This window comes from Miniopterus schreibersii (genome assembly GCF_964146895.1).
Source record: "Miniopterus schreibersii genome assembly, chromosome: 19".
NCBI lineage: Eukaryota > Metazoa > Chordata > Mammalia > Chiroptera > Miniopteridae > Miniopterus > Miniopterus schreibersii.
Window position 1 is genome coordinate 32,973,406 of NC_138119.1, and position 27,153 is coordinate 33,000,558.

The window sequence follows — 27,153 nt, forward strand, 5'->3', positions numbered from 1 at the left end:
AGAGGGGGGAGGGAGGTTTCTCCTCGCGCCACCCTGAGCGGTGAGCTCCGAGCCCAGCGGTCTCCTGCCCCTTCGCAGCCTGGGTCTTGCCTGGCTGCCGTGCTCCTGGGGCGCTCTGGAAAGCGGCATGTGCTCCAAAGGGTTGAAGTGGTGTCTGGCTCTACATCTTTTACTGCTGCCTCATTGCTTCTTGGAGACCAACATTCAAGGTATTTTCCGTAGATTGTCTGCCTGTGGCTGCGCTGAAGGCACGGGTGGGTGGAAGAGAGAATATGGGACATGGCTCGAGCCTGGAAGCGGAGTTCGGGCACCAGGCCACAGGTACTCACATTCTGGTAGCCTGGCAGCTGGGAGTGGGGGAGCTTTCCTCAGCCTTGGAGTATCGAGTTCCATCTCTTTTCCCAAGGTGACAAGGCAAAAATAGGACCGTGTGGACATGAAGTAGGCCCCTCTTGGTCCCATGGTTTATGATCTGTGAAGTATTTGTCACATTTTGAATCAGAGGAAATGTTGGGAGCAGTGGGAAGGAAGGGCTCTGGGTGTTAGTCTGGTGGGAGGGGCGTACTGACTTGACCTGGGGTTCAGCAATCTAGGTACTTGAGTTCTGGCTAGGAAAGAATTCAGAGCCAAGACTCATATTTATTTGGAAAATCACAGAGGTAGGAAAAGTAATTTATAGAAGAAATGGGCTGAAGATACAAGTTATAGAGGTAAAGGGAGGGCCTTTGGGGCTTGGGAGTGAGGAAGGTCATTGGTAACATGCCTGGAGGGAGAGGGAGGAAGGGAAAATCGGAGGCTCGCTCTGGGTCCTCCATCTTTCGGGGTTTTAAGGGTGGAGACTTTAGGGGAGGGGCCTAGGGGAAGATCTCAATAGAATATTCAGCAGCTTCCCAGGTGTGTCCCTTCAAGGTCTAGGTCTCCATTGATTGATTGGTTCCAGGGCAGGGGGTCTTTATCCAGTGCAGCTGGTCCTGAGGTCAGTGGTGGTGTCGCTTGTCTGGTTTGGCTGCCTTTCCGGGCCTGAAGCTGAAATACAACTGAGGCCTAGATGTTGTTTCTAGGGAGAAATGGTCAGGGGGTCCAAACTGCATGACTAGTGATATGCTAGGGAAGAAAGGTCACCCTGGGGAAGAGGTCCCACCCTACAATAGAATATTCAGCAGCTTTCCACCAAATAGAGAGAGAGGGAGAGAGGGAGAGAGAGAGAAAAGCAGAAACGCTGTCAACCAAAAATAATTTTAGCCTGTAATGAAGAGTAAACAGCATTTATTTGAATAGAAGACTGCAACCCATAGATGCAGATTCAGGTAGCAACCCAAAACTGTGGTCCACCAAGACAATGGAGAGTCTGTATTATGCAGAAAGTTCCCTTCCAGGTTCCCATTCAGATTACTTCATTGGTGTTGACCAGAAAATTCCAGACTGTTTTATTAAGGTTATGTTTCTGAGAGAGGCTGAAACCACAATTAGGCCATGTATTAAATCTAGGTTTTGTGCCATTTGAGGTCTACGGTTTTCTCTTTAACATTACACTCACCTAGTCTTGCTCCAACCAACTGAGCTACTTGTGTTTCCTCAAATGACGTTGCTTTTTTTTTTTCTCTCCAGACACTTCATTTTTTTATTTTTTTTTTCCTCCTCTGGTTGGAAAGCTCATTATTCCCAGTTTCCATCTTTCTCTAGTGAATTTCTACTTATAATGATCCCTATTCACACCTTCCATGGAAGCCATTCCTGACCCCCAAATTCACGTATGTGCTCCCTTTTATGTGCCCCCTTGGCATGCTGTAGTTCCCTTTTCCTAACCTTTTCCACCAGTAGTGAAATTATCTTATTAATTGCCTAACCACTGGAATGAAAGTTCCTTGAGGGAAGGAGCTACATCTACCATGTCTCCCTGTTCACTGGCCCCTTCCCTTTACCCATCATAGCTTAGGTTTTTCTCCTGTTTAAGTAAAACTGAAAACCGAGAACCCCAAACTCTCTTTATCTTTCACACCCCTTTGCGTGGTGGCCCACCACTCTCGTTCTTATTCTCACTAACGCGTCTGGAAAGACTAGTTTACTTTTGGTCTCCTCTACTTTGTCTTCAGTTTAGGCCTTGACCCATTGTAATCTGACTTACTGAAGTCATTAGACTTCCCATCACAGGAAATGGCACTCTGTTCGCCTTGTCACTCATGACACAGATCTTCAGTCTTGATATCTACTGCCAAATAACTTTCTTAAAAAGTTTGTAGAGGTTTGTAAATAGCTGATCTCATCAGAGAGCTCCAGGTAACTTCATATCTATCTATCATCTATCTATCATCTATCTATCTATCTATCTATCTATCTATCTATCTATCTATCTATCTATCTATCTATCATCTATCTATCTATCATCTATCATCTATAATTTTTCCCCAAAAAACACTTATGAAGTTTTACTGAAAACAATGAAGTACAGAAACACCAGATTCTCATTTTAAAGTAAAATTGACAGCACTTTCCAGAACTTTCCTAGTACTGCACCATTCTTATCACTATTCTAAAACAAAACCAAGTTCCAAACCCAAAATAATGAATGAACTTGCTGGGAAACATTCTTCTCATGGTTCTAGTTATTTTCCTAAATTTTACATTTGCACCTTTTCAAGAATGAGGTGTTTTTTTTATTTGACTGATTAATATTTGTGAGAACTGGACTTACTTTCTTCACATTAATTTTTTTTAAAAAAAAACAACCCCACACACCCTACTAAAACTCAGAGAAGATATACCTTTGTTCATTAAAGCTCACCTGCTTTAGATAATTTTTCCTCTCCACACGTTAGCATAGAAAGCCACATGCTGCAAAAGCTGTACTAAGTGAGAAGGCCTGCACTCCCCTGGGGAAACCTTGAGGCGAAGGCAGGTCTTATGCTCTAAAAGAAAAACTGCGCAGAAGCACGGGGACTATGGAGATGGTTCAGATGAAGCACCACAAGGATGAAGGCAATTTTTGTACAAACATATGCAGGAAGTTTAAAAAGCAGCATTAAACATGCATTTCCCTGCAGAAATAATTGTCATGTCAGATAGCTTGACTTCTGAAATAAGCTCTTTAGATTTTAATGAACAGAATCTTTTTTTTTTTTTTAAATATATCTTTATTGATTTCAGAGAGAGGAAAGGAGAGGGAGAGAGAGATAGAAGCATCAATGATGAGAGAGTCATTGATCGAGCCTGCAACCCCAGGCATGTGCCCTGACCGGGAATCGAACCCCGATCTCCTGGATCCTAGGTCGACGCTCAACCGCTGAGCCACGCCGGGCCGGGCAGAATCTTAATCCTCTCCTATATTTACCCTCTCCTGTGGTATCAGAGCCTTGTTGGGGGCCCTTCCTCCTCGTCATCACACAGACCTTTGCTCAGAGGCCTGCCCAACAATTCCTATAGAAGACCACCTGTGCGTCTGGGTGCTTCTGGGAAAGCTATCACCTCTTCCACCCTAACACTGGCACTAACTCCAGATTCACGGCAGTTGCTTCATGTTTTTGGGTTGTAGTAGAACAGATTTTTTTAGCATGGAGATTTCTTTAAGGCTACAAACTTTGCAAGTTGGTCCCATTAAACAATGACCCATAGGCAGGAGGTTTTCAAATGGCATGAATCAAATGCTTGCCGATTTCAACAGAATACAGTTTACATTCATCTCTAAATCTGAGATTAAGAAACTATTAACTGGTTTCCAAGTGGTTTAAATACTGGTTTGAAGTTTGAATAATTTTATTGTGTAGACATTAAATATTTTGTTTAAATATTAAACATTAAATCTTTTCCTGACTATCCAGACAGAAATAGAGAGAGCAGGAACAAAAGGCAAGAGAACAGTCCAGTAAGCAGACTTGTGGCCTCTACGCCATCTGTAACAAGGGGAAGGATTTCGGCATGTGTTTCAAAAATGCCTGGGAGCTAGTTTCTAAAACGTGACGTCTATACTTGGCATAAATCCCATTTTCCTGCACAAGGTATCTGATTCGTACAAAGCAGGAAGAAACCCAGAAAACAAGAAGGACTGGGGTGGTCTCCTGTTGTGTGAGGAAAGGGCCAGTATTACACTATTGCACTCATTTAATAAGTTACAGTGAATATTCTGCAGCATTAAAGGAATTGTCACTTCATTTTGCACTACTGAGTCCTCGCCTCACAGAAGAGTTCTTCCTGAGAAATAAAAAACTTCAATCCGGGTTATCCCCAAAGGACACCTTGAGCTGGTGTATGTCCAAAAACTGAAGACGTCCTGCTAGCAGGAAGCTATTCTCTACTAACCGTTAGGTTGCTGCACAGTAGTTGAAGCACCAGGCAAATTGGCTATTTCAGTAAATCTCAACATTGCCGGCCCATATGTTCTCAGTTAATTATTCCGTCACCGTTTTCTAAATTAACATTTAAAACTCAACTTGCTCATACAGGTACAACCTTTTTTGAACTACTGAAGTTATCGATGCTGGGCTTAGCTCACACGGCACTTCCTTGGGACTGCCTAAGACATGCTTCTCCCACAGCCAATTTGCACAGGGGTTACCTAAAAGCCTTTTAAATTATCACTCAAAGTTAACCAAATTGTAAACATTACTGAATAGGTCACCTTATCAATTATGCATCTCTATACGATATAAGTAAGCTTACCAATGAACACGTGAACCTTCTAAAATTTCACAACTTTGGTATAGAAAGAGGTTTCTAGAGTTCCATCTCTTCTTCTGTGCAAGCAGCTGTCTCCAAACTGCTGTAAACAGGCATCCCCGCCTGCCCAGGGTCCAAGAGCGGTTCAGTTCTCCCCGGGAAGGCCGCGTGCTTAGCCTGGCTCTCCCCGGGGTAGTTCTTAGCGTTACATGGTGGCTTTGGCTTATGAGAAAGGCGTTCAGGGAGAGGTTTCCATCGCACAAGTTCCATGGAAGGATGGTTCCTGGGGCTCAATCGTTTTCTTTGTAAAGACTTCCTCAAATTCCCTCTTCAAACCTCTTTTCATGGTATCAGACAGAGTAAGACTGGGGCGATGGCGGATACTTCTGCCAGCTTCCACTTCTTCATTTTCGTCAGTTATTCTGTCCCCAGTTTCCTGAAGCTGCCTCCTGGCAACTTCACGCTGTGGTTCTCCAGCTGTCTGACCCATTTCTTCACAAATGCCGTATAACACCCGGGGGCACGAAGGCCACTCGTGCCTGGATTTGCTCCGGGCCCTCTCCTGAAGCCCACGGGGAACCCAGCGTTGGGAGCAGCACAGGGCCCTGACACACCGCTGGGGGGGGGCGCTGAAGGGCAGCCTGCCCGCCGCCCTCCCCCGGGGCGTGCCCGCCTCTCCCTCTCCAAGTTTTTAAAAGGCACCTCTTTCATCTTAAAGTTTTACTAGAAGCCATGTGACTTGTTTGAAGAGTGATCAGCGCTTCCTCTTTAGAACTTTCTTCTTGATGAATAGACTCTTTGGTATAAAATTATTACTTCCTTTGATCTGATCCCTGATCCCCCCCACCCCCAATTTAAATTTTGCTTTTTTGCAAACAAGAAACATGGGTCAGCACAGAAAATGTCTGCTTTATTTTCTATTGTAAACGACAGGTAAACAGGGTTACTTTATCCTAAACATCCAGGCACATACCCAATTACTTCTTCCTGTTAGAATTAAATCAAAATAGTAGCTCTCCTGAAAGTTGTTTCTCCTACCTTTTAAAACAAGAAATTGATAGGAAGGCAAATTAAAGTTTTGTCAATTTACTTTAAAAATTGAAAAATATATAAATATACTCTACATAAGTAAAATATCGACCTATCTGAATTTATTAGACAATCCTCTGTTAGCTGGCTAAACTACCACCTTGATACCCCAAATTGTATTACAATGTTTCTGCATTAATCTTGCAACCTCTATGGGTAAAATTAATCCATCTTTCTTCTTCAATTTGTGAATGGGTTATAGAATTCTTTCAGAAAATTAGAATACCTTTCTTTCTTTCTTTTATGGTCAATCAACCATTCTCTCTAGTGTTTCTATCTTTAGGTTCATGTTGCTTTTCCAGGCCCCTCATTTATTAGATATTTTACAACAAAGTTCACTCTTCCTTTGCTGTTTTTAAGCATGTGTCTTGATCCATCTGAGGCTGCTGGGTTTACATGTCAATGTTTCTCTTAGCTTATTTATAGATATCTGAAAACTTGAGAGTGTATGTGACCAACACTCTTATGTTATCTCTTTTGAGAATTCTTGGGCACCTCCTCCACTGATGTTCTGCTTTCTATGTCATAATAATGATCTATTTTTCATTCACTCAGGCCCCAGCCGTAAGATAGGGCTCCAGCTCTGGCCAGTGTGCTCCATGGTTAGAGCTTCCGTCCCCGCACTGAAGGGTCACAGGTTGCTATAGCAACACTTCTACAACCCCCTTTCCTTCCCTCTCCAGTCTTCTCAAACCGTCCCATCCATCTGTCGCTCAGAGATTCTTACTCTTTTGAGCCTTCATGCTGTAGCACCCCTATTTCCTAAAGCAACCTGAGTGGCCTTCGTTTAACTCATCCCTTCCTCTCCGCCAATTCAGTCCAAACTAATCTTAAGGAGGAGGCAAGAGGGCAACACTAAGTGGGAAGTAAAATATAAGTATTTTTGACTAGTAGGAGGTCATCAAGAGAAGACTGGGAACACTTACGTACACGTTGTGTCTCTCACTCATTCATCCATTCATTCATTCCTTCTATACTAAACGCCAAATGCTAACCAAGTATTGTGGGGATCTGAAGTTGGGTAAGACCTGGCCTTTGCCTTTGAGAGACTCACCACCTTAGCGACTTTGAGTCTGGTATAGATTTCCCTCTCACACTTCAGTCTGAAGTTCTTTTGAGCATGTTGGGGACACCCTTGCCAAACAAGATCTCATTGTTTTTATAAAGTAGACTCCATTTTGGAGAAAGGATGCAAATTATAACTGGGCCTGGGTAATGACTTGAGTCTATATGCTCTGCGGTCTTCAGTTCTCATTGGGATCATTCTCATTCCTCCTCAAGAGCCTTCAGGGAAGCTCTCTGGTCTTACAGTGGTGCTGGCACCTCTTTTTCTTAAAATCACACATCCTAGGCTGGTGACCTGGTTTGGTGTCTTCTCTTGTGCATACTGATATCTTTTTAAAAAATATATGTTTTTATTGATTTGAGAAAGAGAGAAATGTTGATGTGCACCCCCCTACTGGGGATCTAACCTGAAACCCGAGCATGTGCCCTGACTGGGAATTAAACCAGAGACCTTTTGGTGTGTGGGACAATGCTCAGCCAGCTGAGCCACACTGGCCAGGGCCATACTGATATCTCCTACCTTTAGACCATTAGGCTACAAGTGAAAGCTTCTTCAGGAACTGCTATTATTTTTTGAGTTTTAGGCCCCTTCTATATCCCTTACTCTTTCATATTTACATATAGGCATTCATTTCTAAAAATTATGTCATAAATCTTGTCCTTATTTTACTGCTGTTTTGATACAATAAAGTAAGTTAAACAAGTAATTGTTTAACATCTCAGTAACAAGCATAGTACTTGATGTTATGACTATAAAAATAATATAGGCAATTATAATAAAACATGACTTTTATTGAATTCTTACTAACCTTCCAAGTATTAGTCTAAGTACTTTTTTTGTATTAATTTATTATTTGTATTAATTAAATTATATTCTCAACATTTTATTTGTATAACTATCAATTAGGATTCTTCAGAGAAACAGAACCAATAGGATATATACATCAAAATGTATTTACTATGCAGGATTGGCTCATGCAATTATGGCATAACCATATTATGGTATATAAGCAGAACCCATATTATGCACTTATCTATAAAGAGAAGTCTCATGATCAGCTATCTGTAAGATGGAGGTCCAGGAAAACTAGTGGTATAGTCTTAGTCAAAATCCACAGGACTGAGAACCATGGCAGCCAGTGATGTAAGTCCCAGTCCAAGTCTGAAGGCCCAAGAACTAGAAACGCTGATGCCCAAGGGTAGAAGAAGATGGATGTTCCAGCTCCAGCAGAGAGCTAATTCACCCTTCCACTTCCTTTCTGTCCTATTTGGGCCTTCAAAGGACTGGATGATGCTCAGGGTGAGGGTGATCTTTACTCAGTCTACCCATTCATATGCTAATCGCGCCCAGAGACACCCTCACAGACACATCCAGAAACAATGTTTTACCAACCCTCTGAGCATCCCTTAGACCAGTCAAGCTGACATGTAAAATTAACCATCACAACCTCCATAAGCACTAAAACAAAAGCAGAGAGCTTGGGTAACATGCTCAAGGTTACACAGCTAGCAGGTGGTAGAGACAGGATTTGAACCAATACTTTTAACCATCACTTCTATAATGGAAAATGAAGGAGACTCATAGGACTCATTTTTTGTCCTTAAGAAGCTATAGTCTGGTGACAGAGGCAGGGAGTATACATTAAACAGATTATTTCAATATAATGAATGCTAAGATATAGGCATACACAGGATGTTATAGCTTTCTTTCCTCTTTCCTTCATCACCTATGCATAATGATTTCAAAAAAGTCATCCTGGTGGTTGGCTATGACGTCTCACTGAGAAATAAAGACGTGGTTAACAGTGGGTTATGCTATCTTTCTAAGCATATGTCTGAGACTTGTTGGAGAGTCTGCAAGGATGACCCAGGACAGTTTTCAACCAGAATGAAGGCTCAAAGGTGATTTTGCCCCCCACCCTGGGGACATTTTGAAGTGTCTGGAGTCACAACTGGAGAGGTGCTAGTGGTATTGAGTGGGCAGAGGCCAGGGATGCTGCTACACGTCCTACAATGCACATGAAAAGACCCTTACATCAAAGAATTGTCTAGATCAAAGAGTCAACAGTGCCAAGTGGAAAAACACTGATCTAGGCTTCTATTGTCACTACTTCTATTAATCCACATGGAAACAATTAATAGAATGAGAACAAGTGTAGAATATATGTCTAATGATTTTAAAATCCTCTAGAGAATGTACTGCTAAGCTGTGTGCTCCAAGAATTCACAGACTCTGTCTGCATTGCTGATGTCCGAGCCTAGCACAGTGCCAGGAACATAGTGGTTGTTCAAATATTGTTGCTTGGGCTGAATTGATTATGCCATGGAGATTATAAAGTATAAAATGGATCAATCAGAAGCACTGTAAAATGAATGCTTAGGTGTATCTGAATATGCCTCAGGCACAGGATACGTGCTTAATAAATGTTTGTTGAATGGATAGATGGATGGTTGGAAGGATTAATAAATAGAAACTTGAAAGCCCTGGGACACAGGCATTATTGTCTTTTAGCCATTGAGGAGAATGCTTTTGGAAATGATAGACGTGTGGAAAATGAACAGCTAGGTGGTATATATATGATGTTGAACAATATGATTCTGTTTTTGTGTGGCAGTGTATGAGATCAAAGTGACATAAGTTATATTTCCTCTTTCCTCAACCATAGCTTTTTTCTACTGCTCTTTATCAGCCCGTACAGTCCTGTGCTACATGTTGAGAAACATGGTACATGTTGAGAAATGTGTCATTAAGCAATTCATCACTGTGTGCACATCATAGAGTGCACTTATGCAGACCTAGATGGCACAGCCACTTGCTCCTAGGCTAAGCAGCTGCACAGCGTGTTACTGTACTGAAACATCTAAATGTAGGAAAGGTAGAGTAAAACTACGCTATAAAAGATAGAAAATGGTGCACCCGTGCAGGGCACTGACCGTGAATGGAGCTTGCACGACCTCACGTTGCTCTGGGTGAGTCAGTGAGTGAGCGGTGAGCGAATGGGAAGCCTAGGACGTTACTGTGCACTGCTGCAGGCTGCACAAACACTGTGCCCTGAGGCTGCACTAGCTTTATAAAACAGCATAAAATTAAGTGAAGCACAAGAGAAAATGATGCAGTCAAGAGACGTGATATGAGGCAGCCGCAAGTGTAACACAGCATATTGTTTTACAGGAAAGGCTAGATAAGTCGAGAGAGTACATGCTAGATATAATGATGAAAATACAGTACGATAGAAATATAGTATAATAAATACATAAACTAGTAGCCGTCATTTTTTATTATCAACAATTACGCGCTGTACATAATTACATGTGCTATACTTTTATATGACTAGCAGTGCAGTAGACTTGTTTACACCAGCGTCACCACAAACACGCGAGCGATGGCGGCACTGCAACATTAAAGGCCGTGTGTCACTAGGCGATGGGAATTTTTCCCTTATAATCTGTGGGGCCACTGCTGTACGTGCGGTCCATCATTGACTGAAGCATTGTTGTGCGGTACATGAACGCATATATATTTACAGTATCTAGTTCCCCCCACCCACAAAAAACTCAACAGACCTCCTTTTACCTTGCATCTTGTAGCTATCACTTTTTCTCTCTCCAACGTAGACAAACCTGATTTTTTAGAGCTGATGCTTATGCAGTGTAGGGTACCCTCACGAAAGAAAGAACAAAACTGTACATACAAATAAGAACAAAATAAATTTAGTTACAGTAAGAAAAGAAATCCCAATATATCACAAGTTTTAAAAAGCTGGCAGATACTACCAATAGCACTAAAGCCAGGAAAATAGCATACAATTTTTGTTAATGAAATGCTTTTTATAATACTTTGCCACTGAACAGCTCTGTCTCCCATCCACTTTATTTTTGTTGTTGTAGTTAATCCTCACCTGAGGATATTTTTTTCATTGCTCTTTCAGAGAGAGCAGAAGGGAGGAAGGGAGAAGAGAAAGAGAGAGAGGAGAGAGAAACATTTATGTGCATCGACTGGTTGCCTCCCGCACGAGCCCTGACCAGGGGCAGGGAGTGAACCAGAAACTCCGTTACGTGCCCTTGACCAGAAATCAAACCTGAGACCGTTCGGTGCAGGGGTCAATGCTCTAACCACCGAGCAACACCAGCCAGGGCTGTCTCCCATCCACTTTATTTTTTTTTCTTTATCTCTTGCATGTACTTTCCTGTGTGTTGGTTTTATTTATTTATTTTTAATATGTCTTTATTGATTTCAGAGAGGAAGAGAGACATAGAAACATCAATGATGAGAGAGTTGTCATTGACCGGTTGCCTCCTGCATGCCCCCGACTGGGGATCGAGTCCACAACCGGGCATGTGCCCTGACTAGGAATCGAACCACGATCTCCTGGATCCTAGGTCGATGCTCCACCGCTGAGACCATCCACTTTAAACCTTGTTTCTCCTCTACTCCGCACCTGCTGCTGGAAAATTCAATGAACCAGTAGGGAACACAAGCCCAGAGAGGAGATGGCTTGTCATTATTTTATTTGAAAATCTACTGGGCCAGCCTCAATGTCCTTTTTCTTTATTGCCTGAGGCAGAACTGGATGGAAATGTTCCCTGTCCCCAAACCCACTTCGCAATCTCCAACTTTCATTGAATTCCGATTAGGGGTCCAGGCCCTCTGCTAAAGGCCATACTCATGGCTGCAAGCAGAAATTCCTTCCTTTTTCCCTGACCCACCAGCCCAGGCCAAAGCCTGAACCACAGGGCATCTCTGCCTTCTCTAAGATGGGCCTCACTCTGCCTCTCATTGGCAGGTCATTCAGAACGCCCGGTATTCCAGGTCTCCGGCAAAAATGCAAGTCTTCAAATCTCCAATTTGCCTGAAAACTACCAACGTCTCACCTGGTTTTACAACACCACACAGAAAATTTTACAATGGGAGTCCAACGAGCCTAATCCTCGCTTTTTCAGAACTAAATTTAAGGACAGGGTCATGCTTTGTCGTGAAAATGGTGCGCTCCACATCTCTGATGTCCGGAAAGAAGACAGCAGCAACTACATCCTGAAGGTATTGATGAAGTCTGGGATTGAAAAGGGCTGGAAAGTCCCCCTGCAGGTGTTTGGTGAGTTTGGGGAACCCAGGGGCAAGTCCCCATTCTGGGCCCCTTATGGACCAGTGGGAGGCTTCCTGGTGATTATGGGGGCTCTTCCGAGAGGAGAGGACCTTAGGACAGGCTTAATTCATTTCTCCTGGAGCCAATTCTTGGGAGAGATCCTGGGCCAGCAGAACCCAAATCGATAGCCTTGGGACACTTAACATCTCTTTGATGTTAGTGAGTCTAAGATTTGAAGAGAAGAAAAACAGTAAGATGTTTCCCTCTCTATTCTCTTCATGTTCTCCTGTGATCAACCCAGATCAGTTCTGAGCTCATCTTAATAATATATTTGAACAAAGACTTTATCAGACTTAAGGAAAAAGAAGAGATAAAGGATGGAGCAGAATATTAAGGAGGGATTTTAGTCTTTCTGAATGTATAGGACAAAAACTTCTACTCAGAGCTCTAGCCTAAGCAATATATATGGAATAAGTACTAGGACATTATACATGGAAATCTGGGTTAAAAACTGTATTCACTTACTAGCTATGTGACCTTGGAGAAAGATTTTAACATCGCTATGCCCATTAGGTAAATTTCTTCTTTTTTTTTTTTTTAATGTATCTTTATTGATTTCAGAGAGAGGAAGGGAGAGGGAAAGAGAGAGTTGAAACGTCAACGATGAAAGAGTCGTCATTGATCAGCTGCCTCCTGCACGCCCCCGACTGGGGATCGAGCCCACAACCCGGGCATGTGCCCTGACCGGGAATCGAACCTCAATCCCCTGGATCCTGGGTCGATGCTCAACCACTGAACCATGCCCGGCTGGGCAGGTAAATTTATTCTGATGGCAAGTAACAGAAACCAATTCGATGTACCATTAGCAAAAAAGGAGAATTTATTTAATAAACTAGGATTATTTAAAACACTTAAAGGACTTTAGAAGATTCAAGAAGGGAAGAGGGGAGGAAGACTGAGAACCAGGGCCAGTCCAGAGTCCCTAGCCTCAGGTATCTGTGGACTAGGCCTAAGGGTCCCTGCCATTTTATATGACTTATCTCTCAAAGTCTAGACTTTTGTACCTTTCTATTTAAATTCTCAAGAGAGAAAAACTGGTTGTGCTGGGGAAGACGTAGCAACCTCTTCTCCAAGCCATCCCTTTGCCTTTGGACTTCTCTGGGGTCAGCAGCTGCCTGACCTGAGAGGCCCAGGGCCACGGGCATAGCCAATTGCCATGGGTTCTGTGTCAAACCAGCAGTTTGCAGAGTAAGCTGCACATGGAAGGCTTCTGGAGTCCACCAAAGCCCTGACCAGCATGATTCAGTGGTTAGAGCGTCAGTCTGCAGACTGAAGGGTCCTGGATTCGATTCCTGTCGAGTGCACATACCTTGGTTGCAGGCTTGATGCCCTGGCCCCTGCCGGGCATGTGCGGGAGGCAACCAATTGATGTTTCGCTCTCTCTCTCTTTCTCTTCCCCCCCTTCCACTCTCTCTGAAAAGTAGTGGAAAAAATATCCTAGGGTGAGGAGGCGGGTTCACATAGCCAAGGCACATAGCCAGGTTGCAGGTTTGATCCTCAGTTGGGGTGCGTATGGGAGACAACTGTTCAATGTCTCCCTCTCTTTCTTCCTTCCTCTCTCTAAAAATAGTAAATAAATAAATTTTTAAATGAAGAAGTTCACCAAAAGCCTGGAATCTATCTGAGTCACCAGCTCTAGGGGACTGTCCTATATTAAGAGTGAGAGGAGGCCAGAAGGGCAGAACATGGAGAAGTGAAGCTCAAAGGGACGGGTGGGGCAACTGTGCAGGTCTAGACCGTTATGCCGAGGACTGCAAGCTGCCACCCCACCCCTAGATGGTGGCCTGGCATCCACTGAAGGCCCAGCAGGCCCCCAGCTCACAGGGAAGGCCAGCCAGCCTACTTACGGGAGGAAGAAAAAGAGCCCCACAGCTCTGATCTGCTCCCAGGGGCCTAGAATTGAGCCACGGCGCATGTGGGGGGCATCCTTTTGCGATCAGGAAGCGTCGAGGAGCAGGCGTCAATCGGCAGAAAGGAGAAAGTGGAAACAGGATGGGTAGGGGGCAGCTGGCACTGCTGTTATCTCAGTCTGGAGTGCACAGCGTCACCCCCCTCTTCCCTCTTGGAGGGTGAACAGGGAGGGGCGAGGCAAAGAACTCCAACCACGGCTCTATCCAAATGCATGGGAGGGTTTTGGGGGAAATCCCTCCCTGTATGGTTTATCTGAGTCGCCAGCCCCAGAATCTCCAGCGTTTGAAAGTGACCTGGATAGGGAGGTAGCTTTCGTTTCAAAGAAGCCTATGTAATAATAATATTTCCTGTGCGAGAGTGGAAAAAGATTAAGCATAAGACTGCATTGATGGACCCAACCCACAAACCACTACGTTCTGTGGGAGGGCATCTCAGGTGAGGCAGGGTTTTTCCACGCCCTTTCTCTTCATAACCCACTCCTCGGATAGGGGTCTGAGAATTGTCCCAAGCAGTGGGTTGTGATGACAGGCAAAGGGGTGGTTGGGGGACCAGTTGCAGACCTGCTACTCTTAAGCTCACTCCCACCCCATTCTGGGCCAATATAATTTTATTTATTTGGTCCCTTGGAAAACTGCTCCTTGGTCCCACTTTTTCTAGGTTGCCAACTGCACTAGCTGTGTGTGAATGACCTATCCTAAGCAGTTTACCTTTTCATTTGTTTTTTTCTTTTTCCACTTTCAGGTGTTTTTTTAAATTAAATTAAATTAAATTTTTTTAGAGAGGAAAGGAGAGGGAGAGAGAGAAATATTGATGTGAGAAACATTGATTGACTCCCTCCTGCACACCCCCTACTGGGGATCAAGCCCACAACCCAGGCATGTGCTTTCACTGGAAATCCAACCAGCAACCTTTTGGTGCATGGGATGATGCTCCACCAACTGAGCCACACTGGCCAGGGCCACTTTCAGGATTAAAATATATATATATATATATATATATATATATATTTACTTATTTATTCTCAACTGAGGATATTTTTTCATTGGTTTTTAGAGAGTGGAAGGGAGGGAAGGGGAGAGAAAGAAACATTGATATGAGAGAGACACATTGATTGGTTCCCTCCCTCACATGCCCAGACTGGTGTTGGGGAATTGAACCTGCAACCCAGGTACATGCCCTTGACTGGGAATCTAACCCAAGACCCTTTGGTGCATGGGTCAAGGCTCTAACCACTGAGCCACACCAGCCAGGGCTTAAATTTTATTTTATTTTATTATTATTATTTTTAAAATATATCTTTATCGATTTCAGAGAGAGGAAAGGAGAGGGTGAGAGAGAGATAGAAACATCAATGATGAGAGAGTCATTGATCGAGCCCACAACCCGGGCATGTGCCCTGACCGGGAATCGAACCCCGATCGCCTGGATCCTAGGTCGACGCGCAACCGCTGAGCTACGCCCGGCCGGGCTAAATTTTATTTTTTGATTACAGTTTGCATTCAACACTTTTTTGTGTTAGTTTCAGGTGTACAGCACAGCGGATAGAAATTTATGTAGGTTACTAAGTGTTCCCTCTGATAATTCAAGTGCCCACCTGGCACCATAGTTATTACAGTATTGTTAACTATATCTCCTATGCTATACCTTCCATCCGCATGCTTATATTGTAACTACCAATTAGTACTTCTTAATCCTTCACCTTTTCCCCCCATCCCCAACAGCCCTCCCTTCTGGCCTCTATCAGTTTGTTCTCTGTATCTATAAGTGTGTTTCTATTTTGTTGCTCATTTATTTTGTTCTTCAGATTCCATATATAAGTGATATCATATGGCATTTGTCTTTCTCTGTCTAGCTGATTTCACTTAGCATACTACCTCTAGATCCATCCATGCTGTCACATATGGTAAGATTTCATTCTGTTTTATAGCAGAGTAATATTCCATCATATATATGTACCACAAATGTTTTATCCACTCGTCTATTGATGGACACTTGGGTTGCTTCCATATCTTGGCTACTGTAAATAATGCTGCAAAAAACATAGGAGTGAATATATTCTTTTGAATAGTGTTTTGGGTTTCTTTGGACATATACCCAGAAGTGGAATTGCTGGGTCATAGTTCCATTTTTAATTTTTTTGAGGAACCTCCATACTGTTTTCAACAGTGGTTTCACCAGCCTGCATTCCCAGCAATAGCGCACGAGGATTCCCTTTTCTCCACATCTTCACCAACACTTGTTTGTTGACCTTTGATGATAGCTTTTCTGACAGGTATGAGGTGGTTTCTCACGGTGGTTTTGATTTGCATTTCTCTGATGATTAGTGACTTTTCATATGTCTATTGCCATCTGTATGTCCACTTTGGAGAAGTGTCTATTCACATTTTCTGCCCATGTTTTAATTGGGTTGTTTGTTTTTGTGGTGTTGAGCTCTGTGAGTTCGTTATAAATTTTGGATATTTACCCTGTATCGGATGTATCATTGATGAATATCTTCTCCTATTCAGTAAGTTGTCTTTTCATTTTGTTGATAGTTTCCTTTGCTGTGAAAAATCTTTTAGTCTGATGTAGTACCATTTTTAAATTTTTTTAACTTTGGTTCTCTTGCCTGAGGAGATACGTCAGAAAAAACATTGCTAGAGAAATGTTTGAGATTTTACTGCCTATGTTTTCTTCTAGAAGTTTTATGGTTTCAAATCTTGTATTTATGTCTTTAATCCATTTTGAGATTATTCTTGTATATGGTGTAAGAAGGTGGTCTAGTTTCTTTTTCTTTTTCATGTATCTGTCCAATTTTCTCAACATCGTCTGTTGAATAGACTGTATTTACCCTATGGTATGGTCTTGGCTCCTTTGTCATAGGGTAATGGACCATTTAGGTGTTCATTTTATTTCTGGGCTCTTTATTTTGTTCCATTGAGCTATTCGTATGTTTTTATGTCAGTACCATGCTGTTTTTAATACTACATCCTTATAGTATAGTTTGATATTGGATAATGTAATACCTCCCACTTTGTTCCCTTTTTTCCAGTTTGAGGTCTTTTGTGTTTCCATACAAATCTTTGGATTATTTGTTCTTGTTCTGTGAAAAATGCTATCGGTGTTTTGACAGGGATTGCGTTGAATCTGTAGATTGCTTTGGGCGGTATATACATTTTAATGATGTTAATTCTTCCCACCCATGAATTCAGTATATGCTTCCATTTATTTGTGTCTTCTTTGGTTTCTTTCTTCAGTTCCTTATAGTTTTCCAAGTACAGGGTTTTTTACCTCCTTGGTTAAATTTATTCCTAGAGTTTTTCTGCTTTGTGTGTGTGTGTGTATGTGTGTTTCATGCAATTGTAAATGGGGTTGTTTTCTTAGTTTCCATTTCTTATAGTTCATTATTGGTATATAAAAATGCAACCAATTTCTGAATATTAATTTTGTGTCCTGATACTTTACTGAATTCATTTATCATTTCTAGTAGATTTTTGGTGGAGTCCTTAGGGTTCTCTCTCTATATATTCATGTCATCTGTAAATAATGAGAACTTTACTTCTCCCTTTCCAACTTGGATGCCTTTTCTTTCTTTCTTTTGTCTGATTACTGTGGCTAGGACATCCAATATTATGTTGAGTAAGAGTGGTGAAAGCAGAAATCCCTGCCTGTTCCTGATGTTAAGAGAAACGCTTTTAGTTTTCCCAACTGAGTATGATGTTAGTTGTGGGTTTGTCATATATGACCTTTATTATGTTGAGGTATGTTCCCCCTATTCCCAAATTGTTGAGAGTTCTAATCATAAATGGGGGCTAGATTTTATCAAATGGATTTTCTGCACCTACTGATATGATCATGTGGTTTTTATCCTTCATTTTGTCTATGTGTGTACCATGTGAATTGATTTGTGGATATTGCACCAACCTTGCATCCCAGGAATAAATTTTACTTGATGATAGTGTATTATCTTCTTAATGTATTGCTGGAGCTGGTTTGCTAATATTTTGTTGAGGATTGTTGCATCTATGTTCATTAGGGATATTGGTCTAGTTTTTTCTTTCTCTGTAGTGTCTTTATCTGGTTTTAGAATTAGAATAATGCTAAATTAGTAGGATGAGCTTGGGAGTCTTTCCTCCTCTTGAATTTTTTGGAGTAGTTTGAGAAGGATAGGTGCTAGTGATTATTGATAGTTCTTTGAATGATGGTAAATCTGCAAAGCCATCCAATCCATTTGTGGCTGCCTCTGCTGGGCCTCAGTGTGTGTGGGAAGGGCCAAGCTGCATGCTAAGGCCTGCTTCTGCCAGCTTCAAGCCCGGGGGCAGGTCAGCAAGAAGCCCAAGGCACCCTGACATCCACCTCCACCTTCGGCTGCCTGTTAGGCTTAGTCACTGGAAGAGCTCTGGTGGTGTGTGAAAGGTTTTCAGGAAGTCACCAGGTAGGGGGGAGTGGTGTTCACCAGGTTGATACACATTCAAACTTGGTGCCAGTGCTGGGTCTGAGGCCACTCAGCAAAAGTCTCAGAGTACACCAAGGCCAGCTACCGCCTGCTTGGGACCCCACAGACTTTGTGGTTGGGCAGGGCCATCAGGATGAGCCCAGCAGTGTTCACCAGGCTAAAGCAGACCAAGATTTGGCCATGTGGAGGGTGGGCTCCACAAAGGAATGGAGGCACCACTCAGGTGTACAATGAAAAAATGGCCCTTCTCTCCAGCCCCACAACTCAGTCTCTTCCTGTGTGATTGCCAGAACCTCACTGAGAATTCCCAGGCTGGAGTCTGCCAAAGACCTGTCTACCAGGAGCAATCCCAACAAGGAAGGGCCTTTAGGGGAGTCAGCAGGGAGTGGTCATTGTTTCTCTACCAGTTGATACCATGGGGAGGTAGAGATAGGCCCAGTCCCAGAACTGTGGCACTGCTCAGGTGGAGAAAAGAATGGCCCTTCTCTCCAGCCCCACAACTCAGTTTCTTCCCATGTGATTATGGCAATCCTGGAGCCTGCCTTAACCTCCTCGAGAGCCTCTTGATAAGGTCTGCAGCGTGGGCCCAGGCTGGAGTCCACCAAAGACTGGGACTGATCCCAGCAGGGTGGAGCCTCCAGGGGGGCAAGGAGGGGCTATTGCCACTCCCCAGGCTGATGTTGTATGGAGGGGAATGTTGGACCCTGCAAAGATGGTGTTCATAGGTGGTGTGGGAGAGGGACCTAGCATAGGGCATTTGCTGCTCTCACTCCGGCCTTCTTCCTGCAGCAGTGTCCTTCAATGCCTCCCTTTTTGACTCTGGTTCACTCCACTGCCGTCTCTGTGCTAGAGCCCAGGGTGAGTTCTGCCACTGAGATTCTGTGCGCTGGCCCTTCAAGAAAGCCATCCCCCTTCTCACCAGGGCGTGTGGAATCCAGGCTGATTTTCACAGCCAGATATCGTGTGGGCTCCTGTTCCAGGCTCTAGTGCTCCAGGCTAGGAAGACTGGCGTGGGGCTCAGGCCCTTCGCTTCGTGGGGGAAAACTCGCCAGCCAGGATATCCCTCTGGATTCCCTCCTGCTGCACGTGGGTGCTGGGCTAACCCCTTTCACGACTCTACCTTTGCTGGTCTTGATGCGGGTTTTTCTGGAAATCCTTCCTTGTAAGACTCCTGTCCAGCCGGGGTTCGGCTGCCCAGGTTGACTGCTCTGTACTTTAGCCGCCACTCTGATGTGCTCCCGGGAGGAAGTGAGTACAAGCTTTCAGCTCCTGTGCCGAACTCCATCCAGTTTAACTTTTTTTGTAATATAAATATTCCAGTTTTGTATTTTTGTGTATTTTCATCTAAGGCCCTCGTTCCTGCAGTGTGTTCTCGGGTACACGAGCAATCTCAGGGATAAGAGGGCAGCAGCCCCCGTCTGCACAGCAGGAACACATTTCGTTGTTGTTTTATCACCAGGCAGGACAGCTATTTGGGTCACAGAGCCTCCTGAATGACCTCATTTCTACCAATTAGAGCTGGTTTTTCTGTCAGTGTCCTCTTGAAACCCCTCCACCGTCAATGTTTCATGAAGACTAAATTTTAACTGAGTAGCCTCATGACTTGATGTCCTTCTACTGAAAGATTGGAAATCAGTCTGAACAGGAACGGGCGGTGCAGAGGTTAGGGGAGGCTGGGCCAGGTGAAAAGCACAGAGGGGAGCCAAGATTAGGTGAAGGTTGTCTGTGTAGAAAGAATTCCTGTTCCCAACCTGTAATTCCAGGGTTTAGGATTCCCTCTACATACCAGATCCATTCCTGGTTGGATTGGGCCAGGCCTACCATGCACACAACAAGGTGTATGTATGTGTGTTTGTAAAAAATATGAGTTGGTAAAGATAGCTTTTAAGAACGATACCTCTGTGCCTAGCTTGAGCTGCCCAGGGATGGGTATATGAAGCAATGACTAAATTCCTTAACCTTTAAAAATTCTGGGCTGTTCTTCCTTGGCTTCCAGAGAAACCGTCAGGGATGCTTTCGTGGTGCCCCGAGCCAGGGTCCTGCTGCTGCTGCAGTGATTAATGTCACGTGGCTAAAGGAGAAATGCAGGTTTCGTTTACATGCTGTGAGATCACTCAAAACCCACCTCACTGTGTTGCAAAGAGGCCAATGCAATAGAACACAGGGGTGATGTGTGTCCGATCCTGAGTTCTCGTCTCCCTCAATTGGTGGCCCCTCTAGCTTTTGTATTTGTCTGATTTAGTGATCGTTAGGTGGCCTAGTTTGTGTAATATAATGTGTAAATATAACGTCTTCGTGTTCTTTTGGGATAGCAAATGGATGTACCCGGCACAGGGGTTTTATTGTTTATAAATGTCTTTCTGTATTCAGAAAAATAGCCAAAGCATCTTTGACAAAAGACTCTGCACCAGGCAAAAGGATCTGAAACATAAGCTTGGAGACCCCTCTTCCTGGAGTCTTGAACCATCTTTTCTTCTGTTTCCCCTTACCCTACTTCCTATTTTGGATCAGATCTTCTGTTCTAAAAACTTGACTCCTACCCTTCTTCTATCTGCTCCCCACAAAATGCACCCCCCACACATTTAATTTGTTCAGTGTCTCCCCAACCCTTAAATGATGTATGCAGAAAACCAGACGAAGCTAAGAATACTCCATTCCTCGTTCCCAACCTCCTGAGTCAAAACCATGTCTTGATATGTGATTAATGCCAAACACTTAGATTGCTGTATGTGGATGGATCAAGTGTACTTTAACCTTTAACTGTAGAGTAGAGAGAAGCAATGAGGGGGACTTCCATTTTGAAAGTGGGGTTGGGAGACCAGGAAAGGGAAGGTGAATGTATATCCAAGTCACTCAGGAACTTCTATGCAGATTCAAGAAACTTATGTCAAAGTAGCCGCAAGATTGTTTAATAGGAGACAGATGAATATACCTCCATCTTCACTGCTAGAAACCAAAGCTTTGTGTGAAATCTTGAATTTATGGGGAGGGAGGGTAAGAAAGCATGTACCTGTCTGTTCTTTTCCTCATCCCATCCCCTCACTTCTGAGCTGCAGGAGACTGAGCCTCCTTGGGCTTTGGTGACCCCCATCACTGGGGACCGTTTATTTGATGGTTGGTTTTGCTGTGCCAGGTACATCCATTTGCTATCTATCATTTTGTAAGGCACATACTGACCCTTTCCCTTCTTCTCTTTCCCCTGAGAAAATAAAATCAATAAATAGAGAGAGAGAGAAACTGATTAACCCAACTTGGCTCAGGTATGTGTACCTGATCTAAACATTAATGGACAAAAGAGTTAGGTCAGAAAGCAGAAACATGCTTCCTGGCCTTCTGGGATAGGAAGTTATTAGAGAAAAGGGTCTGGGCAAACATCCAAGAGAGTTGTGCACCTCAGAGCCTTGAGTTCCTCATCATATTATGAGGATAATTATATCTACCTTTTAGGATGTTATAAGAATCAAAGTAGATAATTTTTAAATGCTAAAACAGTACAAATAAAAAGTGTTTAAATATTTAGGTCCCACTAGCTAGATGGTCCCAGTTCTAAAGGCTAGGTTCCTCTTCTTGCCCACTTCCTCCATGTCACATGGCCTAAAAAGTCAGGAGGTCCTGAGAACAAGAAACACTCAAAATCTCTGACAGTGGTGTTCAAAAAAATTTCCAGATTTGTATCACTTACCAGTCTCTGCAGTAAACATTCCCATCACAGCCAGTTCTAAATTACTAACGGTTTCACAACCGGCTTGTAAAATTTCTCAATATTTTAAAATCCACTAGCTAGTTTGGCTTCAGCACATCTGCCTGAAAGACCTTCAGGATGTTTTTAGAAGAATAATTGTCCTTTAGTCCAGCCCAGGAATTTCTGATAACTCAAAGGGGACATCTTGGAACCAGACTACCCCAGCTAATTCAATAAATCCCATCCACAAAGTGCCTGGTGCTGTGCTGCTCATCATGAGAAATGCTGAAAGTAGTACGTGAGACATGAGGCTAGACCATAGGAAATGGTAGGGGGGGAAGGTATAAAAGTTGCTCAGTTAAAGCCTGTGGGGTGAGTTGAGCAATCTGAGAGAGTTTCACAGAGAAGATGAGTCTAGAGTTCAAGGCATTAGCCTGGTAGAGCTCCCTTTGCCCCTCCACACACATACAAACCCAGAGGCGAGCTCTGACCTGTCGATTCTTTGCCACAGTTTAATCCTGTGACATCTGAGCTGCACTGATTCTGCAGATGGTTTACCCTTGACTAGAATAAAAAGATCCGAGAGGATGTCAAGTAAAGTGACCCCGGCAAAGGAAGGAGCAGATGCTGGGATTACCTTTCCTCCCATCTAGCAGCAGGACGACCACAGTGGTGATGATGTGACCTTCAGCATGCATACAACACTTACAGTCTGCAGGAAGCACCTTCCTATGGGCAATGTCATTTTACAAATAAGAAGGAAATTCAAAGCATCAATTATCTAATGTCACTCCACCAGAGCCAAGTCCAGAATCCAGGTTGGTCTCAAGCCAAAGGCAGTGTTTTGTCCTTTCTATCTCATAACCGCTTCATCAGTCCATCCATCCATCCATCCATCCATCCATCCATCCATCCATCCATCCATCCATCCGATGCTTATAGAATACCTGCCATGTGGTAGACACTGCACTAGACACTGAGGTGCCAAAGTTAACAGACGCAATGCTGTTGGTCACTGTTGACAGGTGCTGGGGATTACATGAGGCTCTTCTCTGCATCTCTTCGAGTCCAGCAAAGGGCTTTGCCATGTGCAGGGCGGTATCTCTTACCCCAGGACTCTTCCTGACTCTGAGTCCAAAAGTCCTTGATGGAAGACGGGCCAAGGTGCCAACTGAGGGCCATTGCTAGAGAAGGGGCCTCAAGTGGTTCAAACCGTTCAGATACCAACTCTGACCCTAGCAGATCTGCCAACACTCTGCTGTGCTTTCTGGCCCACAGATGGCCATAAACCCATTTGGTTTCTGAGTGCTGAATCCAGCTCAGCTTCGCCCCGAGGAGAAGCTCTTCCAGTCGGGAGCTTCCCAGAGGGCAAAGCTGCTCACTGGTTCCCTCTATAGCAGCTTCTTGCTCTGACTCCAATTCCCACAGCACTCGTCCCTCCAAGCTTCCTTTGTACATCGTTGGCTAAACCCTCACAGCATAAATGCCTCAAATGCATAAATCCATTGTCTCATCTTATAATATCCTCCTCATCTGCAGATCCTGTACCTAGGCCTGTCATAAAAATTGAGAAGGCACAGGAAGTGAACAACAGCTGTTATCTGAATCTGTCATGTGTGGTCCAGGACGAGTCTGTCAAGTACACCTGGTATGGGGACTCAGGACCCATTTCGGAAAAGCTCCAGAGCCGTGTGCTTGAAATCACTGTCAAGCCACAAACCTACTCCAGGTTCTACACGTGCCAAGTCAGCAATCCCGTGAGCAACAGCAGTGACACAGTCTACTTCACTTCAGCCTGTAAACTGGGTAAGAAATATTCCCAAGGGAGCTGAGGTGGGTTCCGGGTCCCTAGTTTTCTCTTGAATGAAGAAAGGTGTGGGGATCCTATTAAGCCTCCGGGCACAGAATTTGGTGGAGAATTGAGTTCTACTCGGGAGACTCGGGTTCTACTCATGGCTCTGCTAACACCTCCCAGGGGACTCACCTCACTTTTGTGGAGATCAGCGTCCTTATCTGCAAAAGGCGATTGCACAGGATGCCCTCTCTCCTTGCCTACTCTAACACTGCATGGTCCTAGAATCCAAGGCCAGGGTAATTTTAGGACAATCTGAGATATCAGGGTGACCAGAGAGAAAAAGGGCAAGTGGGAGAGCAGGCCACACGTTGCCGAGCAGGCTCATTGAGGGGTTTCTGGTAGACTGCATAAGTCAGCAAAAGAAGGGCCGAAAGACGAGCCTGAGCGAGAGCAAGGAGTGAACAGGAGTGGGAGCCTTGCCCTAAGGCAAGAGACTCCCTGCTCTCCCCAGCTGTGTGCTCCTTGATGAACCTAGGCAGGCAAATTCTGGGTTTTATGTTTCAGATTCTCCTGTCTCCTGGGGGGATCTACTCACTCACTTGAGCATCACTTCTGGATCTCTGTCAAGCCTATACAGATCCTATAGTGGGGTAGCTAAGATTGGGTAGTAAGTCCAAAGGTTTTGGAGTCAGACACCTGGGAATTAATTCTGGGAATGTCACTAACTAGCTTCTCTAAGTCATGTTCCTCTCAAATAACAGACAAAATAATAGTTCTTAGCTCATGTTGTTGTAAGGATTGAGTGAGACAATTTAAATAACCTGGCACAGTGCCTGATAAGTCTTCAGTGAATGGTAGCTACATTAGGCCCTGTCCCTTCAATTTGGGAGACACTAGCAGTTTGGGGGCCCCCTTAATAAATAAGGATCACCCTTACCGTCCACACCCCTGAAATCACATCCCTGAGCCTTGGTGTACATATCCTTCTAGAATAACTCCTACCTGTGATGCCCAGTCATCAGGGACCGTGGCCCCCAAAGACACTGCTCTCCCATTGTCTTCTCCGACCCAGTCTACTCTCCCCTACCTGTGCTGATTTTGTGATCTCTGCTGCTACAGGTGGACTACGGAACCTGTATGCTCTTCTTTAGTCTTCCTAACTAGCTGGTCATGTCTCTTCTAGTCTCCTCATATTTGCTGCTCTTCTGTCACCTCAGACTCAGTACGAAGTCTGGGGTCTGACCTTGAGACCACAGTTGACGGGGCAGCTCCAGCATCACCTTCCTATCAACACCAATCTTGAGATCCAGAAAAGGGAAGACACACAGTCCCTGTCCTTTATAAAATGAGGGTGACTGCTCATTGGCAGCGAGGTCGAAAACTATAATACATACATGTTTTGGAAGGGCTAAACCTATCTTGTCACTGTTAGCCTCCCAGAGTATCCTAGAAAAGCATCCCTAATCTCCCTCCCCTATTTCTTCACTCATTCTCTTGTTATTTTGTTACTCCCTCTCCTCTCCGCTCCCCTCCCCTCCCCTCCTCTCCTCTCCTCTCCTCCTGTTTGTATTCACTTCCCTCCCTGTCTCTCCCCTTTTCTCCCCTTCTCGTTGGTACAGATGGCTAACGGGGTGGAGAAACAGGAAGACATGGTCCTTCCTTCTCTCAGTCAGCTGTGCATAGCATGTGGTCATCTGTCTACACCTGGAGCTCTGCCCTACCTCAGTGCTATCTGGTGGAGGAGTGATTCTTTCCCAGGCCCCCAAACATGCAAGGTGACCGGCAAGCACAGCACTCAGCTGAGCCGGTGGCATTTAATGGGTTTCCGCACTCTTTATACTTTACACCTGGGGAGATGGAGCCAGTCTGGGCTGAGGACGTCGCAGGCACCCTGGGACTGGATTCAGGGAGGAAACACACTTTCCTGCTCCCATGACAACGTCCATACCCCCACCCTTCCCCAACGCAGTAATCAAGACACCTACGTGTCTGGGGCTCTCTTGTCCTTCCAGCCGGATCCTCTGGAGTGGCTTGGACCACAGAATGGCTAGTGGTCATGATACCCATCATCCTTAGCCTCCTATTGACTTGAGACAAACTCTCCTAACCGAGGATGAGACCGACTGCAGAATCGTGCCTTCATCAGCGACCATGCCCTTAACCCGGGCAGCAGCTCTGGCTCTGTGGAATGCAGAAAGTGTGTTGAAGCACCTATAAATATTTTCAAATTAACTTTTAAAAAAGCATCGCTACAGACCAGCTGGCGTGGCTCAGCGGTTGAGCATCGACATCTATGATCCAGGACATCACGGTTCGATTCCCGGTCAGAGCACATGTCCGGGTTGCCAGCTCCATCTCCAGCAGGGGGCGTGCAGGAGGCAGCTGGTCAATTACTCTTGTCATTGCATCTCTCTCTCCCACTCAAATAAAAACATATTTTTTAAAAAAGTCATGACTACAGTATGGCGATTACCAGAGGGAAAGTGCGGGGGAGGTATAAGGGAGATAAATGGTGATAGGAGACTTGACTTGAGGTGGTGAACAAACAATATAATACACAGATATGTATCATAGAATTGTACACTTGGAACTTTTATTAACCAATGTCACCCCAAATAAATTCAATTAAAAAATAATAATAAAAAAAGAGAGAAAAAGATAAGTTGAATTTCACAATTCAGGTTTTCAGACCTTCTATAATTGTAGGTTGGTGTATTTATATCTACACATTAAGAAATAAATACTTAACAATGCATGGGTAGTAACTTAGCCATAATTATGCTATCTAGACAAATGCTGGGTGGAAATAGTCTCCTTTCTCAAATATGAAGGATTTTCTTTATGACATGCCATTCTAAATCTCAATTTAGAGTAACTAATAAAAATGATTATATCACTTTGCAAAAATAAAACTGCTAGGCATGAAAAAAAAAAAAAATCCCTTAGCTATTTCCCAGCACACACAACGACACAGGCATTTTTTCCCACCACAAATGCGATCATACTATGCAATGCTGTCTTGCTTAAATCAGTATTTTATGTTATTGTCAAAGTGGATTCCTGCTATTGCCCAAAATCTGTCACTTAAAAAACACAAGCTGAGAAGTAGGTGAGGGCCCGGGCCCAAGATGCAGGACACCCAGCGAGCCGCCGTAGGACCCCGCCCCGCGCCCCGCACAGCCTCCTCGCACCGCCCTTCCCTCCTCCCCCTCCCTCCCTTCCCGCCCCGCGCGGCCTCCTCGCACCGCCCTTTCCCCGCCCCCTCCCTCCCTTCCAGCCCCGCGCGGCCTCCTCGCACCGCCCTTCCCCCCCGTCCCCTCCCCCCCCGCCCCCCCCGCCCCGCCCCTGCGGCGCTCCGCGGCCCGCCGCGGAAGGAGCCCGC

General features: G+C 44.3%; 1 protein-coding gene and 1 pseudogene across 4 annotated transcripts; one reads left to right on the forward strand and one right to left on the reverse strand.

The window, feature by feature from the left end:
* Positions 1-26,213, forward strand: CD48 (CD48 molecule). 3 transcript variants are annotated; one of them, XM_081121256.1, is made up of 4 exons: positions 1-209; positions 11,589-11,897; positions 23,516-23,782; positions 25,391-26,213. In XM_081121256.1, exons 1-4 carry the CDS (start codon positions 128-130, stop codon positions 25,396-25,398), a joined length of 666 nt encoding a protein of 221 aa, XP_080977382.1. In that variant the 5' UTR covers positions 1-127; the 3' UTR covers positions 25,399-26,213. The 3 variants fall into 3 exon arrangements, with proteins under 3 accessions (XP_080977382.1, XP_080977380.1, XP_080977381.1); XM_081121254.1 differs by having other exon boundaries at positions 25,784-26,213; XM_081121255.1 differs by lacking the exon at positions 1-209 and adding an exon at positions 253-321 and having other exon boundaries at positions 25,784-26,213.
* LOC308549309 (coiled-coil domain-containing protein 117 pseudogene) lies at positions 4,708-5,361 on the reverse strand (annotated as a pseudogene). The gene has a single exon. The product of its transcript is annotated as a coiled-coil domain-containing protein 117 pseudogene (transcript).
* Positions 26,214-27,153: the final 940 nt, after the last annotated feature.